This window comes from Mesocricetus auratus, unplaced genomic scaffold, assembly GCF_017639785.1.
Source record: "Mesocricetus auratus isolate SY011 unplaced genomic scaffold, BCM_Maur_2.0 Super-Scaffold_100018, whole genome shotgun sequence".
Taxonomy (NCBI): Eukaryota; Metazoa; Chordata; class Mammalia; order Rodentia; family Cricetidae; genus Mesocricetus; species Mesocricetus auratus.
The window spans coordinates 10,351,868-10,376,903 of NW_024429199.1; the positions used below are offsets into that span (position 1 = coordinate 10,351,868).

General features: G+C 41.4%; 1 protein-coding gene across 1 annotated transcript in view; it reads left to right on the plus strand.

The window, feature by feature from the left end:
• The window catches only part of Slc35f1 (solute carrier family 35 member F1), a 391,542-nt gene that overhangs the window by 340,111 nt on the left and 26,395 nt on the right, over window positions 1-25,036 (plus strand). Inside the window, exons 4-7 of the mRNA XM_005073294.4 lie at window positions 6,361-6,520; window positions 12,693-12,849; window positions 14,805-14,857; window positions 23,229-23,383. Coding sequence (XP_005073351.1) covers window positions 6,361-6,520; window positions 12,693-12,849; window positions 14,805-14,857; window positions 23,229-23,383 — 525 coding nt within the window. The remainder of the gene's footprint in view (window positions 1-6,360; window positions 6,521-12,692; window positions 12,850-14,804; window positions 14,858-23,228; window positions 23,384-25,036) is intronic.

The window sequence follows — 25,036 nt, forward strand, 5'->3', positions numbered from 1 at the left end:
TCTTAATATATATGAAACAAATAATGGAGGAAACAAGAACTTACTTGGTAAGAAAAATGAAAAGAAAATTTACACAGTATCAGAACAATAAACAGCAGTGAGGATTTAGGATCATGTATGCACGGGTACATGGACAGGCTAACTGCGGCTGTGCTGTAGGGTTGAGGAGGAACACAATGTAACTATGGTGTGCTGGAGAACACTCAGCAGGAGAGAACCTTGGAAGCAGGGGAAAGGGTAGGGCTCTCTGGGACAGCTAGGGCTTCCTCTTGGAGCTTCCCAGGGTGAGGGATCAGCTGGCATTCTGCTGCTTCTACAGGAATAAGACCAAAGCACCACTAGGCCAGCAGACTTGTTCTCCTCCTCCTGTCAGTTCTCCCCACACCACTTCTCTGACTCTGCAGTGTGCTAGCAGTCACTGTGCAAGGGCCTTGCATATCTCATATGATTATACAAGAAGCCAGGTCCCCACTGTCAGCCACACAGCTGCTCCTCTCAGAAGAGTGGGTATCTCAAGTGGACAACAAGGTGGTCTATGGAACACAGGCAAGTGGAGGAAGCACATAAACAGAGAGAACAACCTGAATAGGTACTGAAAGGAAAAGATGGGGGATATGCATGGGCATATAACCAAGTATGATTAAAGACCACAGGCAAAAATACAGTGGCAAGAATGTCAGAAATAGAGTAAATTAAAAAGATAGCAGAGAGGAAAGGTGAACGCTGCTGTAACACACATGTCTGTGAAAATGCATGCGTGCCCCCAACCCCCCACAGAGAGAGGGGGGGGAGAGAATGAATCATCCTAAAGCAATGTCAACACAGACCTCTAAGTTGAATTCTGACCTCAGGGTCTAGAAACTTGTATTTTAGGCCCACTTCAAACACTAATTGGCTCTACTCCTGGAACTCCAGTTTTCTGACGTTAAAAAAAAATGAGACCAGCCATTGCTCCTTTAAAGGGCTCTTTACAAACTGTAAGTGGAAACAAGGAAACCCTCAGTAAATGTGGAAAATTGCAAGGTGCAAGCAGCAACCCCAGTGCTGCCACCATGGCTCTGAAAGATCTGTCTACACTACTGTCAATCAACAAAGTCAGATAAGAACCCCTCTGGAATGAGGCTTTATGATACAAGGATAGTAAATTAGTTTAAATTCCTAAGGGAGGAAGCGCTATGTAAATCCAAGAGCAATGACCAATTTTCATAGTATTTGAGGTTTTTCTTTGTTTGTTTGTTTGGGTTGTTCTGTTTTCTGAGATGGTTCTTCCTCTGTGCCAAGACTAGCCTGGAACTCATTGTCAGTATTCAGTACTGCAGCCACTATATAGATATAGATATAGATATAGATATAGATATAGATATAGATATAGATTAGATATAGACATAGATATATCTATGTATGTGTGTTCTCTTTCTCTCTCTCTCTCTCTGCTACTCTGCCTGAGTCTCTGCCTCTGTTTTCTCTTCTGCTGCTCTTGTCCTGAGAGGCTGGTCTCCCCCACTCACCTCCCCCTTTTTCATTCCCTTTCCCTAATAAAAACCCTCCACATGAGCTCTGTCAAATGATATCTTTCTCCCACTGCTTTCTAAATAACAGCACTCATGATGCTTCTGCCTCTGTCTCCTGAGTGCTCTGATATAGACTTTGCCATCATACCCCGTTCCAAAGTGCTTCTTGTACTCTGAAATTTTTCAGAGTGTAACTTGGTCATAAAATAATGGTTATTTATCTTTTGGTGTTGGGATTTTTATAATTTCTTCTTCAACAGAGAAATGGGTTTAAAGGAGGATGATTCTCCTCCCCCCAACAGGAGGAGTTAGATTTCGTATCTCTGAAAAATCCCTCCATTACTAGTTATTACTGAGGAGAACACAAGAACCAGTTCAGCATGAAGAGAATACCATCATGTTGAAAGCCTGACAAAGAAGATCTATTTTCCTATTGAACTCTTAGTTTTGCATTTCTCATTGAAATAATCATTTTAGTTAAAGAACTCTCCTCACTTTGCATTTGATCGTAGTTGCTGACAATTTAAAAGTGTTTAATGTTAGAGGTTGCTTCTTATATTTAAAAATGGAGAAACACTTATTGGTCTTAGAAACCTTGGGAACAGAGTGAGTCTTTCATCTTTGAGGACTTTGGCTTAAATCTGAATCAGTTCAAGAGAAAGCAAGTTTGGACTCATTCCTCAAGTTTTCAGGGTAAGCAATAATTACAATGAACTCAAATCCCCCCAAATATGTAAAGAATATGAAAAAGATTCCATTTGAAATTGGGTTCTTATAAACTCTTTAGTAACAGAATTGAAGGTGAGCTTGTTTACATTTTCTTGTTTACCAGGCCTAGTAGTGGGCAGCTATTACAATGTGCTTCTGTTCTATGATCTGAGCAGTCTTCAATATGGAGTTGAGGTGGAGGCAAAAAAAAGTCACAGAAAACTAATGACCGGTTTACTAATAGTGGCTGCCAACAACTTCTCACCGGCAATGACAGACGCCATGTTGAGGACTCAGCAGCAGCAACTCTAATGGTTGCCATTGATTGCCACTGAAATACTGTTCAAAAGCATCATTATTCATAACCACTGCTGAGAACAGAAATTGTGCCCAACTTTCAAAGAACTGGATTCTACACTGGGGAGATGCTACCCTAAGAGGATGTTGGTAGATGTGTACACCTGCTTTAAAGGCAAGGGCAGCAGTAAAAGAAGAGACACTCTTGCAAAATGAAGAATTGAAGCTGAACTCCAAATGCCTCTAATGGCCTGGATTACTTCTTATGGCCCTCCTGGAAGTCAGGGATGTGTCTATTATCCAAGCATCATTTACCAAGCCCAACTCCAAACGGAGCACCAAACTTCTCTGGAACAAGCATCATGTGAGCTCTGGCTTGGTGACATTCTTATTTCCATTCTTTTCTTTCTAAACATGTTTCATCCTTGGGACCACCTAATACTTGCAAACAAGGGTTTTTATACCCAAATTGAGAAACAACAGGTCCTGGGGCTCACCAAGGACTCTACTGTTTCTAGCGATGCTGAGAGACAAAAAAAAAGCCCCCTTTAAAGCCTGGATGATGTGCTGCTCTGCCCTCAATGATCCAAAAATGAAACCTTTAGCTTTGTAAAAGATTCTTTTGCCAGTCAGATGCAATGCCAACTGTATGGCAATTAGTAAAATATTTCAACTTAATCTAATAATCCAATCAGTTTCAATTTGCAAAGTGGAACAATGACTGCATTATGTGTAGTGAACAATTTCCACTGGCAAACTGAAATTTCATTACATGGCATCTGAAGCCAGTTGTAAAATCTAACATGGTGCATATAGCCATTCAGATAGGTCATTAACTTACATTGTTAATTTACTGTGCAGGGAGCAACTGTGGGCTGCCCAAAAGCAATTCCACCAACTGCCGCTGCTTATACAGAGCCCCAACTGAAGTACTGTGACCAGCCCCCAGGGTTCACACGACTTTTGGCATGACATTCACATGGTGATTCTCACTGTGACTGACATCCATCCAGTAACCCTGGAGATGACTGGGCACGCTGAGTGCCTTTGTCATTTGGCAGGAGAGAAGTTCAATCCACAGAGACGCATGAGGGCTTGTTCACATCACAAACATCTTTGGAGAGAGCAGGAATTCTGAGTGCTGTTAAAGCTGCCAATTGACTAGGCTGACATTCAGAGATACCGTGTGAATGCCCAAGCCTTCCCCCAGACGTTACTGATCTCAGGGGCTGGATTTTGATGCTCCAGATCATTAGCAATCTGTGTGTTCTTGCTTAGTGACTACTATTCGGTACTTCTCATGAGCCTGGGCAGCATTCTGTATGCTGGAAACAGGCAAGTGAATAAGTAGGAACATTATGTCAAAAATGTATTGACTAACTAGGGTTGCAAGGGCACTATGAAGGAGAAAAATGTGCAAGAAAACTGTCAACTGGGACCTGACCTCATCTTCAGTTCTAGGAGGCTTAAAGGGAAGGGAAACCAGAAACTCAAGAATTAGAGTGAACCATTTCAGAAGCAGAGGTGGGCTCCAGGAGTGAAGGCTCTGGGTCTAGCAGGAAGGGCTTGTTTCCAGTAGGAGAGGATGCTAGCTCAGCCTTGATGGTTTAAGTGGGAGAGGGTGGCATGAATATGAATGGCAGACATTTACAAGATGGAAGTGACAGATCAGATCGTGCTGATCAATTGGAGGTAGGCAGTGGGAGTGGAGAAGCATCAGAGATCACTCCCTGCCCGATGCTGCTAGCTGCTAGAATCAAGTGTTTAGGATTCTAGTGAGGATTTGTAAAGTGTGGCAAATCCTTCAAAACATGGAAGCTGAAGTCCTGTGGGACATTGGTTTGCCACTACAGTCACCCAAAGTTGGACAAGCATTTTCCAAGGATTTACCTAATAGAGACAGATCCAGGTCCAGGGCACCTAAAGCATTTGGAGGCTTCTAAACAGTCTTTGTGGGACTCATTTTAAAATATTTTGTTTTTACTTCTATTTTTATATATCTTTTTTTCTTCCTTTTTTTATTTAAGTTAAAAACAAGCTTGCTTCACAGGTCAATCCCAGCTCCCTCTCCCTCCCTTCCTCCTCCCCACCACAAGGCCCTCCAGTCCCCCACCCAATCTCCATTCTGATCCCCAGGAAGGGTGAAGCCCTCTGTGGAGGATCTCCAAAGTCTGTCATTTCATCCAGGGCAGGGCCTAGGCCCTCCCCCAAGACACCAGCCTGAGGGAGCATCCCTCATTGTGGGGTGGGCAACCAAAGTCCTTTTGTATGCTAGGGATAAGTACTACCCAAGGCCCCATAGACTACCTAGGCCTCCTCACTGACACCCACATTCAGGTGGTCTGGATCAGTCCCATGCTGTCCACCCAGCTATCAGTCTGGGGTCCAAGAGCTCCCCCTTGCTCAGGCCAACTATTTCTGTGGGTTAAACCAGCCCAGTATTAACAACTTTGCTCATCATTTCTCCCTTTCTTTCTTTGGATTTCAGGAGTTCAGTTCAGTGTTTATATGTTGGTGTCTGCCTCTGCTTCTGTCAATCTTTGGATGAAGGTTCTGTTTCCCAGACTCTCTGACAGTGGAATTGTAGGCTGGCACTCCCCTAATTCATGTCTAAAATCCATATATGAGCAAGTACATACCATGTTTCTCTGGGTTACCTCACTCAGGATGGTTTCTTCTAGTGCCATCCAATTGCCTGCAAATTTCAAGATTCCATAAACTGGTTTTGTTATTGTTGAGAAAGAACCTCATACAGCTCAGGCAGGCCTCCCACACAGGGTGTGTCTAAGGGTGACCTTGAATGTCTGGTTCTTCTTCCTCTGGGCTCAGAAGCACACAGTACCATGGACCTGTTTCACGGTGTGCTTCAGCTTGAATGTGGGGCTTTGTGCATGCTGGGAAAGCAATGTAGCAGTTGAGCTACATCTTCTGCCCTTCCTTCTGTTTTTCAGACATGGTCTCACTATGTGGCTCAGGTTGGCCTCACACTCATGATGCACCTGCCTCAGGTTCCCCTGTACTTGGATTACAGGTGTGATCCACCATGCCCAAATACAAAAATACTTCCATACACATTAACTCTGAGTTTTGCACTGGTCACCAGAGAGAGATGATGCGGTCATTTTCTTTGTAGTGTGAAATAGAGGCCTCCTGAGTATGTGACAGCCCAATGCCACAGAGCACAGACTCTGATTCTCTGCACAGGATCCCTGTCATTCCCCCTCATGTCACTGTGTTCTCCTTTTACCTCACCAAAGGCAATTGCCCCAACTCTCAGGGATTTACATCTCCCTATTTATCACACTAATATGCATGGCGATATTACAAGTGAAACAGCAATTATTAGATTAGAGGCTCGTCAGTATTAGAAGGGAGATAATTGCTGATAAAAAGTAAGTACACATTTTCTAAGTTCTATTAATTTACAAAATCTTGTAAGACCTCTCTGTCCTCACCTTTCATTTTGATATCTACTCCTGAAATGGGGAAACAGTGTGAAATGGCTCAAGGTGTCCTCCCCCATGGCCCAGGTGTTCAAAGGAATGTTTTCATGGCTCAGAAGACACACAGTGAAACTGGCTAGATACAGAAGAGAACAGGAAAATCTTCACACCATCCAGTCTCATCCGTCTTTCTTCTTCCCTTTCGTCAAGTCTTGGGGATGTTGGTGGTTAGGTGAGAAACAAAGCTGTCTTGTGTGTAGGTCTCAGGGAGCCTTAACTGCCTCTGCTTTGGGTCCCACATAAAGACTCTGTTCTGGAAGGACTTTCCATCAGAATGGAACTTTTTTCTATGTCCTAGCATCCGTGAGCCTCTAACTTGTTTCCGTTGGTGCCCCCAATAGCTCCTGGACTGTTTTGTGATCCCAGTGGTGATTTTGCTCTCCTGGTTCTTCCTGCTGATCCGGTACAAGGCTGTGCATTTCATCGGCATCGTGGTCTGCATCCTGGGGATGGGCTGCATGGTGGGAGCTGATGTGCTCGTGGGAAGACACCAGGGAGCAGGTGAGTGCTGGGATGGTCACCAGGTCACTCTTCTCTTTGATGGAGATATCAGGGAGACCTAGAATATCTATGGTTGAACACAGGACTCCTAGGAACTGGGTTCTTCCTGTGACAGAGTTCATGTTCATGTTTTTGCCCCACACCCAAAGTAAGGTTTCTAAGGTTCTGAGTGAATGTGAAATGTAAAATTCAGAGACATTTGCACAGTTTTTAAAAGTGAGGTCACCATCTAGGCATCTAGGTGGTAGAAGTTTTGAAGATCAGAGTTGCTGGTCTGGAACAGCCAGTTAAAGGTAGTGTTGACAAGTCAAACAGCAACTCAGCCACAAAGCCTCCCCCCCTCCTCCTCACCCAGCCCCAGCTCTGTCAGGCCGGAGACTAAACTTCACAACTACTGGGCGATGCTTGGTTTACAGGCGAGAGAATAGGTATTTACAATCTGAAGACCAGAGCAGGATGTATCATTTCCAGAGGCTAGGTGGCATCTCATGAATGTTTTTTTAATTTGTTTTGATGGGAGGAGTTGTTACATTGATCACATCTTATAGACATAGAGTTTTGTGATTAAGTCAGCAAGTTCCTGTGAATCTTCCAGGGGAACCTTGATCTTAGTGTTTTCTCAAAGGACTTTCTAAATAGGTTTCAATTCTTGAGATACAGAGTTTTAGAAGAGACAAAAAAATTTGGCACACACCCCTTTGCTATCATCAGAAGTGGAGTAGACAGCGTTCACCTTCTAAAGTTCATGGAAAGTTGCCCTTTCTTTTAAAAAGTTAGATAATGAAGACTCAAAATTGTGTCAGTTTGTTTTATGAGACAAGGCTATGTGAAGTTTCTGAAATGATGTCACTTATATTCCATCATAGGACCTTCTTCAGCCTCCTTTGCATTTGACATGAGGGAACATCAAGTTCTGGGAAAGCCAAGTGAGTTACCCAAGATCACAGTGCTGAAATGAGAGGCTAGGCTCCTGGACTCCCAACCTTTAAGTCAGGCTTTCTTCCTTCCACACTACTAACAGTTAAAGTGACAACAAAGAATACAGAGACATCCTCAGTCTCCTGGACCTGCAGCCGAAAGGTTATGAATTGCTACCTCAGCAGATGGCTTAAAAATATACACCCACCATCTCCCCAGTTCTCCCTTGTGAAACACTTGTTCTGTGGATCATTGGTCCATAGTGTATCAAAGGTCTGACTGTGTGCTTCATAAAGTCAGCCATCTTGATAGTAACCTCTTCCGAACTTAACAGATAGCATTCTGTCTGATACAATGTCACAGTTTGGCTACAGTTTCTAAGCTTTCTTGGCACTGAATAAGCACACATGAAACAGAAGTATACACCCCTATTTAGAAAAAATTTGGCTGTTGACCCCAGCTGTTCATTCTAGTCATCTTCTTATTCCATAGTCAGTCAAGACAGTTGTTCTCATAACTCAGAGTATTTTGGGTTCCAACAGTAAGTTAACTCTGAACTGATTTCTTAGATTACATACACTAATTCTGTAAAAAAACATTTTCTGGCTCTGAAGGGGTAGGAAAACAAATCGTCTTAAGAGCCTTTCCTTAAGCAGTCACTTGTCATTGAAATGAAGACACAGCTAAAACATACTGAAGTGGTACAGCACTGTCCCTGTGGACCTGCTTGGGTCTCAGAGCGTTGCCTTTTGTGACATGCAAAGCTCTGGTGTTGACAGAATTAAATCTTATCTCTGTAGAACACACCCTGTGCTAGTGAAGTGGTGCCCACGCAAATGGATCAATGCCTTAAGGCCAGCCCGAATATGAAATTCAGGGGCTCATTGACTACATATACTTTATCTCTATAAAATACCAAATTTGGCAGAAATCTTAGCTATTATGTAAGCTATTTTTAAAAACACATTGCTTTGGGAATCAACAGAATTTTAAAATTTATATGCATTATTGCTAAAATTGTCCAACTCGTTTCTACCTTTACAATACAGTGGTTCAATTGCATTAATCAGCCAAGATTGCCAGGCTTTTCTGTAATATTTTGGAGACTCACAAGAACTTTAATGAATCATTAGACTCATCTAAATTCTTACAATCATATCAAAAGATTTCAAAGGAAAAGAGGATGTCTGACTTCATTTTTTATTATATTGTTTAAATCCTGTTTGCTCTGAACTTAAGATTTTGACAGTTTTTAGCCCACGTTGATTTTAGCCCACTCACAATTACTTGGGCGTCATTAGAGTTAATTGTTTTCATTTTCTTTGTTGGCATGGTTCTTCTTCAGCACACCAGGAATTCTTCCTTGATTTAAGCCTGGGTGGAGGAACCCTCTCACATAATATCAGGAATTGCATACAAAAAGAAAAATTGGTCCAGGCACAGAATGAACGGTGCTGATGAAACTTGCCCATCATGTTTGTTTACTGCAGACAGGGTCAAAGCGAGGCACCCAATCTCCTGGCATAAGAGACCTCACTTTGACACCCATGGAGTGCCTGTCACAGGCACAGCTGGTCACCCACCATAAGAACTTTCTACATCATTAAGCTCTTCTAAAGTAGATTTCTTTTCCAAGTTAGTCAATAGAAACATTGGACCTAAATATGTAAATTCTCTTTTTGTCATTTAGCTTCCCATCTGCGTCACAGACCTCTCTGAAAAACCAGCTATGCCTTTGCTGATGTGAGTGGTGGGAGATATCTAGTAGATGGTGGAAATGTTAGAAATGGAGAAGAATATAAACATGGTTCAGTAAAGCCCCAGAGATGCATCATCATGACCTCTACTTTTCTAACTTGTGGGTATAAATCCAAAGGATGAAAGCTATAAGATGAAGACAAAAAATTTAAATAATGCCCTATTATAAAATATTGCTTCTTCTAAAAATAGCCTTTTTCTACCATATTTATTGCATCTTTTAGGTCAATAATTTATTATTAGCTACAACTTTGTACTTATTTCAATACTTTTAACAAGCCAGGCATCTCAACAGAATCAAATAAAAGTGACATTTTTACTGACTATGCCATGCTGCCAGATACTTTCTTGTACATTACCTCATTTTATCCTAATAACGCTGAAAAATTATCAGGTTTCATCCTCAGAAATCAAGGTAGATTGGTGGCTCAGATGGAAAATCTTCACAGTTTTTTTTCTATTCGACTCAATTCTTATTTTTCTATAATTGCATCTTGTTTGGGAAATATGAAAGTCTTTAAACTAGTTAATTAGAGTAAAGACCATCCTGGATTGCTCAGGATGGAGGTTTGCTCAGATGTGAGATTTTAAAGTTAGCATTGAGTCCTATGAAAACAAGACAGCTAGTTCTATATTTAAAACTCCAATGCATTTCAAGCGATGGGTACATTTTCATCAAAGGAACTAGCAGTCTTCCAATACTCCTAAATAATAAAGCTCATTCTTGAACTAGTGACAACTCATGATTTTTAGTTAATCTTCTCTTAGTACCACACATAACAAATATATACCTTAAAAAGATATTTCTGGTGATTAAATAATATATAATATGGAAAACTAATTATTGAAAAGCAATTATGAAAGTGTTGACTAGAAAACATGAGCAATCCAGAGTGAAAAATGTCCTATCCATACAGACAGAAAGTTATTCAAATAGAATGAAGATTAGCCCTTTAAAAACATCATTTGTGAACAAGCAGTGAGACATGATATGTTCAACATTCTACATACTGTTTTATTCTTACAATACTAACAATTAAGATAAAGAAAATAAGATAAAGGAAGACCCTGTAGTTCATGACAGGTGTGACTTACCCAGCTCTACCTGAATGGAAAACTATCAACATTCAAAATACTGTCATATGAGAGGTCAAGACATTTCCAGTCAGATAATTAATTTCAACATTCTGAGAATTTAGAATGGTGTAGTACAGTACATCAGGGTGGAAGGATATAGCAGAGGGGAACTGTTCCCTTCATGACATACAAGAAACAGAAAGAGACTAAGAGGAATGGACTGGGTGTCAATATCCTCTTTAGGGCCAGGCTCCCAAAGACGACTTCTGTCTTCAGCTCTACCTCCCATCAGTTCCACTCCTTGTCAATAACACCATATGCTGCGAGCCAAGTCTTCACAAGTAGGCTTTCAGCAATATTTAAGTCCAAATGGTAACCCCTGCTATATGCATATACATCTACTTTAAAGTAACTTAAAAACTGATGAATAGGATTACTGGCAAGTCACAATAAATTCTATGCAATATTTTGTCAGTGATAACTTTGAAAATTTTTCTGAATTGGAAGTTGTATGCAATCACATTATTATCAAAATTATCTCAGAATAAATGAAGATTTAAAGCACTGATTACTGCATTTCCTTTAGTAGGTCCATCTGCAGGCTAGTCCATAACTGTAAAAAACGGGTGGGTGGGACTCTGCCCTTCCAGAGTACCTGACTGATTTTTAGCACTCATATCTGGCATCTTACAACTGCCTGTAACTCCAACTGCTGGAGATGTGACACCCATGCGTGTGAATGGATAAGAAGAAATCTTAAAAGATAAACAGTTGTATAAGACTAGTCACCAAAACCAGGGGCCACTTTTCAGGACTTTCAAACGATAAACTGATGTTCCTCTAAGTCTTATTAAAATATTTCATTATGACTTTGTTTTCAGGAATCCATTCATATAAAATTAACTGTATTAACCAAGAGTTCTATTAAGAAGTCCTTGTATATTTAACTAGTACAACAATAATTGATATTCATAACAATGACTTCATGTCATTATGAGAGTCTGAACTGTTTCCTGAATGAAGAATGACTAAAAGATATGCTTGAGAATTTGAGGTATAGACTGTGTCAAGTTCAAAGATGTTCACACTTCAGTAGCTGACACATAGAGATTAGTCAGTTGTTGAAGATTTCCCTCCTATGGCAACCTTCATTTCTCTAACAGAGGTGCCCAGGGTATCTTCCCCCAGGCCTGCTTTCTCATCAGGGCCTCATTAACTTTTCTTCTCATCTGGTGAGTAGTGATGGTAGCTCCTCGTGGACTCAAGGAAGTCTCACAGCCTTCCCAGAATCACATTCTCAATTTCATTCCCTTGAGACTAACTCCAGCAAGCTGTTGTCTTTCAGGGTCTCTCCCACTGTCCTCCCACTGGGAGTGGGAAGTTGCCTGGAAGAGGGTGATGATGCCATTTAGCACAGAGATATAACCTGAGGTGAACAACTGCAGAAGTTCATTGCAACCCTGCTTTGATTCATGTGAACCCTCTACTTAGACAATGTCCCATGCTCTCCAAAGAACGGTGACTTCCTTCTTCTACAGTTGTATGGTTGTTCAGATAATCTCAGAATTCAAAGTTTCCGAAGGTGGGTCTCTTCCTTAAGGGTGCTGTCGCAGTGGACGCCTTCCGCATCCTTCACTTCTCCTCCAGAGCTGCATGTCTACCTAGAGGACAGCTGCCTGGCACCTGATGCACGGAGCTAGGAGCCACCGGAGAGTCCACCAGTGAGGCTGCTGCCACTGCTCATTTTCATTCTCTTTCCAGGGCTTCCATGCACACTACCTGAAGTGGGAAGAGTTTGCTTAATTATAGGATAAGAAATTTATTTAAAACTGGACATGAACGAGAACCAATCCATACTGAGTTTGAAACCAACACTGTTTTTGTTTGAAAAAAAATTAATATTATGGTGAATTATATCTTGAGTTGTGTCAGAGAAGTTGAAATCTTACAAATCCTGTCAGTTCCCTTGTCTAAGTATGTACACATTTAGCCAATGATCAAAAACAGAGTATTGACTGCTGCTATAACTTCTCTCTATGCATTGAAGAGGCTGGAAATTGACTTTATTGGGTTTATGACTGATTCACCAAACAACTGGAAATGCCATTAAACAAAAATGATACATATACATAATAGCTGCAGACACATCCCTAGACAGAGATATGGGCTTGGAAAGAATTAACCTGAAGAAAACTTCATTCTTTAGGAAAATTTCCAGCTCCACTAAGATAGGTAGCTTTTTATATCCCAGCATATCTAGAAAACATATTTTTAAAACCTTTACTTGATTCCAGTTGGAAATTGCTGGGCTTCTTATAAAAGTGTCAGAAGAAAATAGACAGAGAAGCTCAGCTTTCTGGTGCCAGATTCTTGTTAGAAAGATTTTCCTGAGGCTCCATCTGTTTTCTTTGTTTCCTAGGGGAAAATAAGCTGGTAGGGGACCTCCTGGTCTTGGGAGGAGCCACACTGTACGGCATCTCTAACGTCTGGGAAGAATCCATCATCCGAACTCTGAGCCGAGTGGAGTTCCTAGGAATGATTGGTCTCTTTGGTGCATTTTTCAGTGGAATTCAATTGTAAGTAAAAACAACAAGAACCTTGAAAACTATAAGGAGTGAGTTTCATTTTTCCAGTTTTTGCCCTCAGAGTGTAAAAACCAAGGCAGAAAGGAAGTCATCAACCTCCTGCACAAAGATCTTATTCAATATACAAAATATATCCTCATTAGTAAATTACTTCCCAACTAAGTAAGTGTATTATAAATTATTATAAAGCATTTAATAGATTCTGAAGCTGATTTTGAAGAATCAGAAGTACATTCCTTCTCCCAGTGAGTGGGTTATAATTCGCAAAAACAGTATAAGCAAAGCACAAATGTCATGATTTGATGCACCTCAAAAGGGCTATGTTTTGTTTATTACTGGCAACTGTTAGGAAATGCTTACTTTAAAACTGCCCTTTAAAAGCACTGGCTGCTCTTCCAGAGTACCCAGATTCTTGTATCAGCATCCATATGAAGGCTCACACTGTTGGTAACTCCAGCCCCAGTGTATCTGATGCCCTCTCCTGGTCTACTTAGACACCAGGCATATGTGTGGTGCAGAGACAGAGACTAGCAGGCAAAATATACGTAAAATAAAATGGAAACACTTAAAAATAGAATTGCCCTTTTATAGGTATTCTTTGTTGTCTATGTGTTTGCAAAGATGAACCACATTTCAAATTCACATATTAGAATTTAGCATTCTCTTTTCCTTAAAAAGATAGAGACAGAACATTGAGAGTTACTAAAATGCACTGCACATTCAAATGCCAAAAAGCAAAATGCACCAGTTTATCAATAATTCCAAAACTGGAGCAAAAGCCCCTCCTTAATACACTATTTGGTCCCTCAAAATTTGTTGTAAATGAAGTATCATTTCCTACCAGTGAAGAACACACATTTCAGTCCATATGAGGAACAATCTAGTTTCATCCATATAAGCAATTGATATTCCATGAAATTTCTTTCCGCAAAACAAACTCTTTGTAATTGTATAGGTTTGTTATCAGAAATTACTTGAGGAAAACCTTTTGGCATCACCTGAAACATTGTGTATATAGGTTGGTCCCAGCACGTTCCTCGAATCCTGTGTCCTGAAAGACTGCAAACTCTCTAGAAGGCACACAGAAATGGGAAAACTGGTGATTTATTTGGGTTTCGTTTTGAAAGTGTGATGTCATTTCAGAGTTCCTAAATTTGCCAATCCATTTTTGTGAGGGGGATAAAAAGACTATTAGGTAAACTACTCTTGGCTGACATTTTAAAGATGGGTGGTCCATTTTATACATTATTAGTAGTGCTGTTGCATCAAAACATATATCCAGAGATCTGCTGCTTGTTTGCTTGGTGACAGTCTGTTGTGGTTAATGGCGCTATGGGGGAGGGGCATTGCTGCCAAAATAAGGGCTTTGTTTGGTGAATCAGATAAGTTGAGATTGCAATGGACCCAAACCCTTGCTGGTAGAGTTATTGAAGTGGCACCACCCTAACCCCCTGATCCTTGGACCAACAACACTGCCATCACCGAGAACTAGCCGTCAGCTAAGTGCCTCCCTGAGCCACTTCCAAGTTCATTTGAATCCAAAGGTCTAGAGAGGAGGTTCCAAAGACAGTGGCTTAACTCCCCGGATGACTATCAGACACATGTAACTCTGAGAATCACTCCTGTATTGAATGTTCAGTGAGGAAATCAAGTCTGTGAGCATAGAGGTTTCTCAGCTTTGCCGTCTGCTTCCCCCAAAGCGCACCAACAAAAAGCAACTCAAACCCTGGAAACCTGTTTGATGGAGGGTAGTACGATTTAAACTCCACCAGACCCTCACTGCTGCTGGCCACACCTGGCAAGACCTTGCAGGATGAGGCCACATGCAGAGACCAACTTAGTTCTGAAGTTCAATTGGTTTCGTTAGTATTTATGTGAATGATGTCAATGACAGGAGAAGGAAGCAATGCGTGTAACCCTCCCGCTCATTTCCTTTGTCTCTACAGAGCCATCATGGAACACAAGGAGTTGCTAAAGGTGCCCTGGGATTGGCAAATAGGTAGGCATCTGCTTATTCAAGATGATGTTTTTAATTAGTGAACCTGAAGAATGTGCTTGAAAAGCTGTATGAGAAGCCTTGGATGGGGCAGACAAGGAAGGGACTTAGAATGACAGGGGACACAAGAAGATGAAATCACCTCACCACGTTGGGAAGCCCTTCACCCAGTAAGAGACTGGATTTCCTGAATCATCTAGCTTCCTGCTTGAGCCTCTGCAGTTAACACTGTCAGGGTGTTTTATGGGAGACACAAAAGTGTGTTATTAGGTTAAAGACCAACTGGAAAAGAAAGGCCCCAGGCGGTAGCGGTATAGAAATGAGAGCAATTTTCTTCAGTCGAGAAATACAGAATTGATGTGATCATTAAAAAGCAGCACTTTGGGAAAGGGGGAAACTGAACTTAACAAAAGACATGGAAAGAAACAATGTAATGGACATGCCCACTCCTCATAGCCTTTTCAGAAGGGAGCACTTACACTTAAGAAATTGTTAATTGATCTCTAACTGGCCATGGAAATACTAGACAGGCATTCAACTACTCCATAGAGTATCTTAGATTCTACCTGTTTCTAAACTCACTTTCTTCTAAAAAAATTTTAGGGTAAGGCTCTCAGATCCATGGTGATACTCTAATTGGCAATCACTTGTCAAGCCCTGGAAGTAAATGCCCCTTAATTCATTCATAAAGTCTATCTCGAATGAACAGATAACAGCAGTGAACAGGACTTGAGTTTAGGCCAGAGGTTCTTAACCTGTAGGTTGTGACTCCTTTGCAGTCGTATATCAGATATTTACATTATGATTCTTAATAGAAGCAAAATTACAGTTAAGAAGTAGCAACATTTTATGGTTGGGGTTGCCACAGCATGAGGAACTGTATTACAGAGTATTGGCGTTAGAAATGTTGAGAACCACTGGTTTAGGCCAGGTGGGGTAGTACTATAAATATGTGTGCAGAATAAGTGTAAATTAGGGTTGGGGGATACAGGTGCTGCTGCCACACATCCAATATGTATAGCTTTGGTATACATGACAGCTTCCGTATATTTGGGAAAGACTTCAGACCCGCTGTGTCTGCCCCCCTTCCCATAAGCATCCAAAACTGGTTTACTACCAGCATTATGCCCCCTGGTGGCTGACTGAGTGACAGACGTTTATATGACCAGGTAGGTTAGCTCAGGGACTTCAAACACGGGTTAACCTACCCCCGGGTTTGTTTCAGAGTCCTGCATTTGCTTGTTTCACAAGTATGGATAGGAAATATTATAATTAAATGAAAATCGATAGAGAGGAGGGTGAGGGAAGAGGAGAAGTAGACAGCTAGGAAAGAAAGCAGCTGCTGGATCCAGAAGCATGTGCCTTTGTGCCTCTTGAAGCCAGGTTGCTTAAATGTGACATGCTACATAGCACTTCACAGTGGTCTGTGAGGATAAATTAATTCGATATTGATGGTAATGGCAGTAATCAAAAGGAATTTGTCCTCTAATTATGGAGATGTCCTGTGCATGTCCGCCGAGACTTTGTTATAATTCAGTGTTAGTTAAATGTGCTGTCACAAGGTAGTTTTATCCTGAACTCTCATATTGCCATTAAGATGTCAGTCCCCTGCAGCTCAAGATGATGAAGACTGTGTAAAAAGAACATATCACAGGGCCATCAAATTAATTCCTGGTAGGAAATGAAGCCAAAATGGCCTAGATATAGGATCAAATATTCATTTTCCCCCTTTCCGAAGCACTTGCTCGCTTTCCGAAGCACAGCCACCTTTGTCCCTGTAAACTTACTCTGATTGACTACAGGGTCTGGTTGTATAGCTCAGTTATACTCAAGTGACATTCGGTAAACCACTGATCATTAAATGAGCAGGTGCATGGATGACAGAAGAAACAAAATGGGTCTCTGTTCTAACAGAGACAAAAGGGAAGCAGTAGGGACCATAGCATTGAGATAATGCTGCCCTGTCTTCTGAGTGACTGAGAAATGGCAGAGCAGCAACAAAAGTTCATGGGTCAAAGGATCAGGGAGACACTGGAGGAGGTCAACATCCTGTTACCCCTCCCCCAATACTTCAGAAGGTCAGCCTAGAGTGAATCAAGAGCCCTACCCTTCATGGGTGTGTCCTGGAGAAGAGCATATGTCACTCTGGTGAAGAGAACAGAATCTAGGGAGGCTGGAATACAGTTTATAGGTAGAGCCCTTGCCTGGTATGTTCAAGGAGCTAAGATCAGTTCCCAGTAACACATGGGGGGAGATAGGGGCAGGGATGACACTGAACCAGAGACTATCTTCATTCACCATGGTCTATTAATGAATTTTCCCTACCTCTCTGTCTACAATTCTAATATACCTCACAGAATCTCTGGGGGCAGCTCCTATTTTATCAATGCAGAGAGTGTTTTTTCCCCTGTGATGTAAGTAGGAAAAGAAGTACTTCATATTTTCTGGATATGAAGACTATTTTTAATGGATTATTGTTTTTGTACAATGTGTGGACTAATTTGAAGATAGAGCGATTAAAAACAAGACGATAATGGTTATCATTGTTTTCATTCCTTTGTTTTACTCCACTGAGCAGAAAGATTGCTTGTGATTATCTAATCAGTAAACTCAAGTAAAACATAGGACTTAATACAGCCAAACTGTCCTCCCCCAGAGCAGGAATGTTAGCTCACAGCCAGAAATCTAGTAAACAACTTAAATATTCCCTTTATCACATGTGCCATTTTGTGCTAATGGGTGTAGGAAAAAATGTAGGCTGATGTGAAAGTCAAATGTGAAAGAAAGAATGTTCTGGGGGTCAAGAGAAATAGGTTTGCTTACATGGGTGTGCCTTTCCACTTTGATGTGATAGCTGATGACTGTTTTGTTACCCCACCTGGCAATGGGATCATGAGGTCACAGAACAGGGAATTTCTGAAAGATCCTTTAGGATGCCTTCAGGAGTGCTGGGAGAAGACTCAGTAGGTAGAGTGATGCCTGAAAAATATGAGGACCTGAAGTCAGATCCACAGAACTCAGGTAAAAAAACAGACATGGTGGAGTGCATCTGTAGTGTCAACACTGGGGAGGCAGATATAAGTAGATCCTGGGGCCTTATTGCCCAGCTAGTCTAGTTAAACTGGGTGCACTGAGCTCCTGAAGACTTCCTGTCTCAAAAAATCAACAGAAGAATGATTGAGAAGACACTTGATATTGATATTTGATCTACACACACACATACACACACAGAGAGAGAGAGAGAGAGAGAGAGAGAGAGAGAGAGAGAGAGAGAGAGAGAGAACTGTACACAGAGGCACACAACAGAATGTACAAGGATGAAACTTACACTGGTGTTTCTGAGGTTACTTGACCAGGCTTTGAGTTTCCTGTGATAGAACAAATTTGCATTGTCTTAGCAGATCCAGACAGCCCAGTGCTCTTAATATGTTTGACTTGATGCATATGCTCTGTGAAGTCATTTTATCTTGTGATTATTAATAAAAATGTCTTAGTCTAGTGTATACAAAGGGAAGACAACACCAGTAGGATGTCAAAGGAAAAGAGGAGATAAAATTCCTATAGCACAAACAGATACACACTATATACACATATGTATACACATACACAAGATGAAATAGTCATTTGTCAAACAGGGTGTCCAATTTGTGTCCTGAGGTCCTTGGCCTGTTTCTTACAGATCAATGTCTTCCCCTCCCACTGTTCTATGCATACAGATGATCCTTCCCAGACTGGGAAGGTTTGGTCAATGAAAGGAAGTAGTGGGAGATGAGAAGGAGAGAAGAAAGAAAGCAGGTGTTTGTTTTTATTCCATACTGTTAGTGTTCAGGTCTCCAGAAATAGCTGAGTCCCTTGTGATCTCCCTCTGTTGCACTCCTCTTGTTTCTGTCCATAGGTAATACAAATTATGCCTTTATTTCTCTACATCATGGGTATAATTTGTAGTTATTGCTAGTCTCTAGTTGCCTCTTCACTCCTGTTTCCCCTATCAACCATTCAAATATATTTGTAGCAGATGTTCTGTTAAATTTCCTCTGTTCTATCTGGTATGAGCAGTATTTCTTGATCAACATAATCCATAAATCCATCTCCTATCTACAGTAGCAACAGCAATTCTATTGCATTGCTTTTGAGATTAGCTAGTGCATATACTACCCATAACAGATAGTAAAGACCCTATCATGATTAGTCACTAGTGTTATTTTCAGTTCTTCTATCTTAAGTCTCTTTAGTGCATGATGACAAGAGAAATCAAACTCTAAACTTAGTAGAAAATACATTTCAAAAAGAAATGGTTATATACACACTCTGTTTATAAATGAACTTAATGCAATCATTATATATTTACTAGACAAAAATAGTTAATTTGCTTGATCATGTCTATTGATTGGAAATTCTCCTTGCACATCAAATTGGGTCTTGAGGTGAACTGCTAATGTCCATTAACTACCCATACTTCATCCCCCTCCTGTCTAATCATGTGTCTGTTTGACTGACTGCTTCATTCACAAAATAGAGTATCCACACAAAAGCCCTTGCTGGCTTAGTAGAAGCAATCAGCTATGATGGTGTATGTCATCCCCACCTAACTTCATCAATGTTATGGAATATATGTAGAATATTTAAACTGGAATCATCTTGAGTTGACCCGAATACTAGAGTGATGGTCTGTTATATAACTGTGTTCCTACTCTACTTAGGTCAGCAAACGTAGTTTTTGAAGTCCTGTCTCTTCTCTCAGCCTAATCATGATACATCCAGAACTCTACTAGACTAATCCACTTGAATGGTGAACCATTATCTAAACCGACACATTCAAGTGTTGTTTCACTCCTCCTGAAAACATAACCTCTCATTGCTCTCTCCATCTCAGCAAATGGCACCACGATTCACCCATTTGCTACAGTAGAGGGATATCAGCTTCCTTCATGCCCTCCTTTCCCACCACAACTTAACCTCAAGACGTCAACAGGTTGGCTCAGACCCAGCCAATTCCCTTTTGCTCCCCAAGTGAATGACTACACTTTCCTGCCTGATCACAGACATCACTCTCCCCACAACTCTCTTTTCATATTGTCCTCATTTCATTCCTCCTCCAAAGAGTAGCCAAAGTTATCTTTTTAAAATGTACATTAGATTGTGTTAGATCACTGGTGCAAACTGCTCAGGGGATTCCTAGAGCAATTAGAAATTTCTTTCTAAGACATTCGGGCCTCTGCATGATATATGGCCTCCTTAATTCCTCTACCTCACTCTTATGATTCAGTCATTTTGGCCTCTGGAAGGCCCTAGAATAAACTATAACTTTCCCCTCATTGAGAATCTTTTCAGGTGAAGACATCTCTGCCTCCTCTCATCTCCTGCTAGTCCTTAAATTCAAAGTAAATGCCACCTCTGCAGAGCAGACTTAGCTGAGGATCCTTCTTAAAGTAAGCCCTGGCCATTGTCTCCAAGAAACCTGTTCATTATTTCACCATGAACAGCTTTAAGCTTCTTGTCTGTCCCCCATTTCACTGGATTTCTAGTCAAGCAGAGGACCCATGGCACACTAGGCTCGCAATGAAAAATTGGTTGAAAAAGGTAGAGTTGAGGGACCAATGGGGTAGGAGAGCAAGGAAAGAGATATCTCAATTGAGAGAGCCATTATAGGGGCTAGGGAGAAACTTGACGTTGGGGAAATTCTCAGGAATCCACAAGGATGACCCCTGAAAGACTCCTAGCAGTAGTGGAGAGGATGCCCTAACTAGCCCTCCCCTATAATCAGATTGGTGGCCACCATAATCATCATCATAGAACCTTAGTCCAGTAACTCATGGAAACAGATGCACAGATCCACAGCCAAATATAAGGCTGAGCTATGGAAGTCCAGTTGAAGAAAGTGAGGAGGAATTATATGAGCAAGGGGTAGGGGGTGAAGATCAAGACAGTTGACTTGTGGGAGCTCACAGACTATAGACTGACAACCAGGGGGCCTGCATGGGACCAAACCAGGCCCTCTGCATGTGTCCAACAGTTTTGTAGCTTGGTATGTTTGCAGGACCCCTGACAATGGGCCAATGATCTATCCCTAGTATATGAGCTGACTTTGGGGAACCTTTTCCCCATAGTGAGTTGCCTTGCTCAGCCTTGATGGAGGGAGGAGTGGTTTGCTTCTGCCTCAACTGAATATGCCAGGCTTTGTTGACTGTCCATGGGAGGCCTTACCCTTTCTGAAGAGTGAATAGGGTGGGTGAGGGATAGGTGGGGAAGGGGGGAGGAGGGGAGGAAGGGGGAACTATGGTTGGTATGTAAAGTGAGTGAAATAAAATATTAAAAAGAGAGTGAATACAAAGCATCAGAGCCCACAAGTCACTGTCCATGTAATCTTTACCAGAAAATAAGATAGAAGTTTAGGAAGGAAGGGAAGGAGGGAGGGAAGAAGGGAAGGAGGGAGGAAAGGGGGGAGATAAGGGAGAAGGGGAGAAACAGAGAGGAAGGGAGGGAGGGAGGGAGGGAGGAAGAGAGGGAGAGAGGGAGGGAAGGAGGGAGGAAAGACAGGCAGGCTCTGGTGTGTCTGGACTATATTCTACCCAAATTTGATTATCTTTAGTAGAATAATTTAAGAATAGCACTTGTTCCTTGTCTGTTAATGGCAAATTTCTCAAGGAATTCTGAATTAATTCTCAGGTCTTTTTATGTATTAGTCATAGGTTATCTAGTATTTGTTATATGTATTTTGTAAGTTGGTTAAAAGGAAAGTCAATTATAGGTAACATGAAGCTCAAGTGAAATTGACTCTATGGAATTAAATTTCTGATGGAGAGTCACACACCACATACTAGTATTTAGGCAGACTATATATGAACAATGAGGTCTCCTAGCTTACTGAACCCAGAAACAGGGATATCATCTTACTTGGTGCGGAGGGCATGTCCACCACACTAGAGGGGGCTGTTGTACTATTTGCTTAATGTTCACAATGATTTTTATATGTATCTGATATAACTTTTCTTAAACTTAGAATCAGAAATATAGAATAAGCTCTGTGCCCTTTAGTATATCTCCTAAGAGAAAAGCAATGGAGCCATCACTTATTCAGATGACCTGAACATCCGATAGTGACCAAGTCCCCCTGAACTCACAGGATTCAAAGGAAGCAAAGTGCTCAAATTCTACACCAGACACCTTTAATCCAAGATTCCATGGGGGAGGTTGCTTATGATACCCAGAGAATCATAGAAGTGTATTGTGTCTTGTTCTTTCAGAGAACAAGCAGAGAAGTGAGCATTATTTTTGTGCATGTGTATCACCTCAATGTCTGGGAAATGATGGACACTACATCATCTGTAGAATCCTGCTATATACAATCCAAACCCTGTACTCACAGAATCAATATCAACAATAGTGTGTCTAGAGTCCATAATAACCTAGGAAAGCTGAAAAAGGATAACTCTGAATTTCTTTGGTATAGAGATGAACAGAATTCATTAGTTAAAAAAATTTAATGGATTTCCTATGTTCAAAGAAATTCCATTGTCTGTCCAAAGATGTAGTTTAAGTCTTCAGTTTGGTGGTCCAAGTTAAGGTCTCTGATTTCAGTGTTGTGTAGTTTACCACTGAGAGCAGTAATAGTATATTTCATTCCTGTTTTGCAAATAAAACCTAAGTGGTTAAAACTGTTTGGAAATACATGGACAGGCCATGAGAGATGGCTCAGCAGCTAAGGGAACTTGACTGTTCTTGCAAAGGACCTGAGTTTGGTTCTTTCCACCCATATTGTGGAGTCACACAATGGCCTTTAACTCCAGCTCTAGAGAATATGATGCTTTCTTCTGACCTCCTCATTCAGACAGACAGACAGACACACACACACACACACACACACACACACACACACACACACACCATGGGGGTGGGGAATCTTAAAACTGACAACAGTTGCAGCAAATTGGGGTAGACTTTGGGAACCTGTCCATATTGCCACTAAGAAACTTTTCTGAGCTGGGTGTTGGTGGCGCCTTTAATCCCAGCTCTCGGGAGGCAGAGGCAGGCGGATCTCTGTGCGTTCATGGCCAGCCTGGTCTACTGAGCAAGTTCAAGGATAGCCTCTAAAACAATACAGAGAAACACTGTCTCGACAAAAAAAAAAGCTTTTCTGGAAGCAGTAGGCTGTCAGCTACATGGTAAGGAGAATGTGCATTTTCCAAGCACAGTTTTTAAGTCTCCATTTTATGTTTTCTCTGTGTACTGGCCAATATCAAACACCACAAAATGCAGTGAAAGGAAAAAAACTACCTATAATGAGTCATGGATGATGTGCCCTGTCCCCTTGTCGTCCAAATCCAGACGCTGAAGATGCCCTGCAGATTCCCTGACACTTCTCTTTGTTTCCCAGGACTGCTTTATGTTGGCTTTAGTGCCTGCATGTTTGGTCTCTACAGCTTCATGCCAGTTGTCATAAAGAAAACAAGTGCCACCTCTGTCAACCTGTCTCTGCTCACAGCAGATCTGTACAGTCTGTTCTGTGGACTCTTTCTCTTCCACTACAAGGTAAGTTACGTCAGAGCTTTGTGACACTGACAGTTACAGGAATATCAAGTGCCGTAGGACATGGTATGGGATTTGGTATGTATGGTCCTGATTCTTATGTGGTGAGTGGGAATTCAGCTCTGGGTGGAGATCCCACAATTTGGATATCCATATTTCAACTCAGAATAAAGGTAGCATTTTGTCCTGAGAGACCAGTAACTAGAGACTATAGACAACAAAAGGTAAGCAACAGTCATGGGGAATTTATCTCTTTAATAATGAGGGACAGCTCAACCCAGAAGCTATGCTTTCCAACCTGAGATTAGAAAGTTTATATTCAATTTTTCACTCAATTCCCAAGCTGCATCCACAAAATAGATTTTTATGAAGACTTCGGTAGTATATTTTCTCTTTGGGGAAGTGACATAATCCACAGTGCCCCCCAACTCTGAGTTGCAGATATTCTAAAGCAAATATGAATGGAAAAGGCCATTGTGTTCCCTCAAGGAAGTATAATAACTAAAATACCAGGAAATGGGAGAAGACAGAAATGACTTGTTACAAGAATTTGTAGTCAGTGTATTAGCCACCCCCCCCCACCAAAAGAAAAAAGAAATGACTCCTCCAAAGATGGCCATCTCTTCAAACTCAAGATGGTACTTCTCACTTTTATGTTGTCATAGAACACCCCGACAAAAGCAACTTTTGGAAAAAAAGGTTTAGTTTTAGCTCACACTTCAGAGGGACTCCGGTCCATTCATGTGAGGGCAGGACTGGCACCAGAAGCATGAGGCTGGTCTGCCATTCAGGAAATGCAATGGTAATATCCCATGCCATACAGAAGACAGAGAGAAACAGGAAGTGAGGCCAGTCTAGCAAACTCTCACAGGCACTCCAGGGACATACTTCCTCCAGCAAGGTGCCACCTCCTAATAGCTCCATACAGTACCAACTGGAGATCAGGTCCTCAAATACACATGCCTACTGGGGGGTAATTCTCATTCAATGCCCAGGAAAGACCCTACACACATCGTCACAGAGGCAGGCATGACTAACTGAGTATTACATGCTAAGATCCACTGCTATTCCTCTTAACACTCCACTTGCTGATCTATTAATAATCAATTAGAATTGGCATGTGAGAAGAGACCCACTTTGCATTCCTTCAATAATCCTGTAAGACAAGGATTGATGGGGAATATGACACAGTATGGCCAAGTGTGGAATGTCCAAGCGCATATATCCAAAGTAGGATGTGCAAAAAAAGAAAAGGTAGCAAAGACCCTACACCCTTCTGGTCAAGGGCGTCAGTCAACATCATCAGTGCAATGGATGCTGAGGCATGTTAGCAGATAGAGCTCATTCAACCACATGAAGTTGGGCTTGGGTTGTGAGGTGGGGTTCTTGGAAAAATGATAAGCTGAGAAGTGTCGGTATTAGAAATGATAAGAGGCAAAGCTGAAGTGAATAGTCAGAATTGTTGTAGGAAGAGGCTGGAGTCCTATCAAAACACAGAGAGGAGAACACAGGCTAGGCCAGTTGATAGGACAACTGGAAACATGTCTAGAAGACAATGCAGTCAACTAGAAAAGATGCTATGGTTTTTCCCAAACGCAATTGACAAATTCAGATTGTATTTATTTAAAGCATATGTGAAGGTTTGAAATAACATGT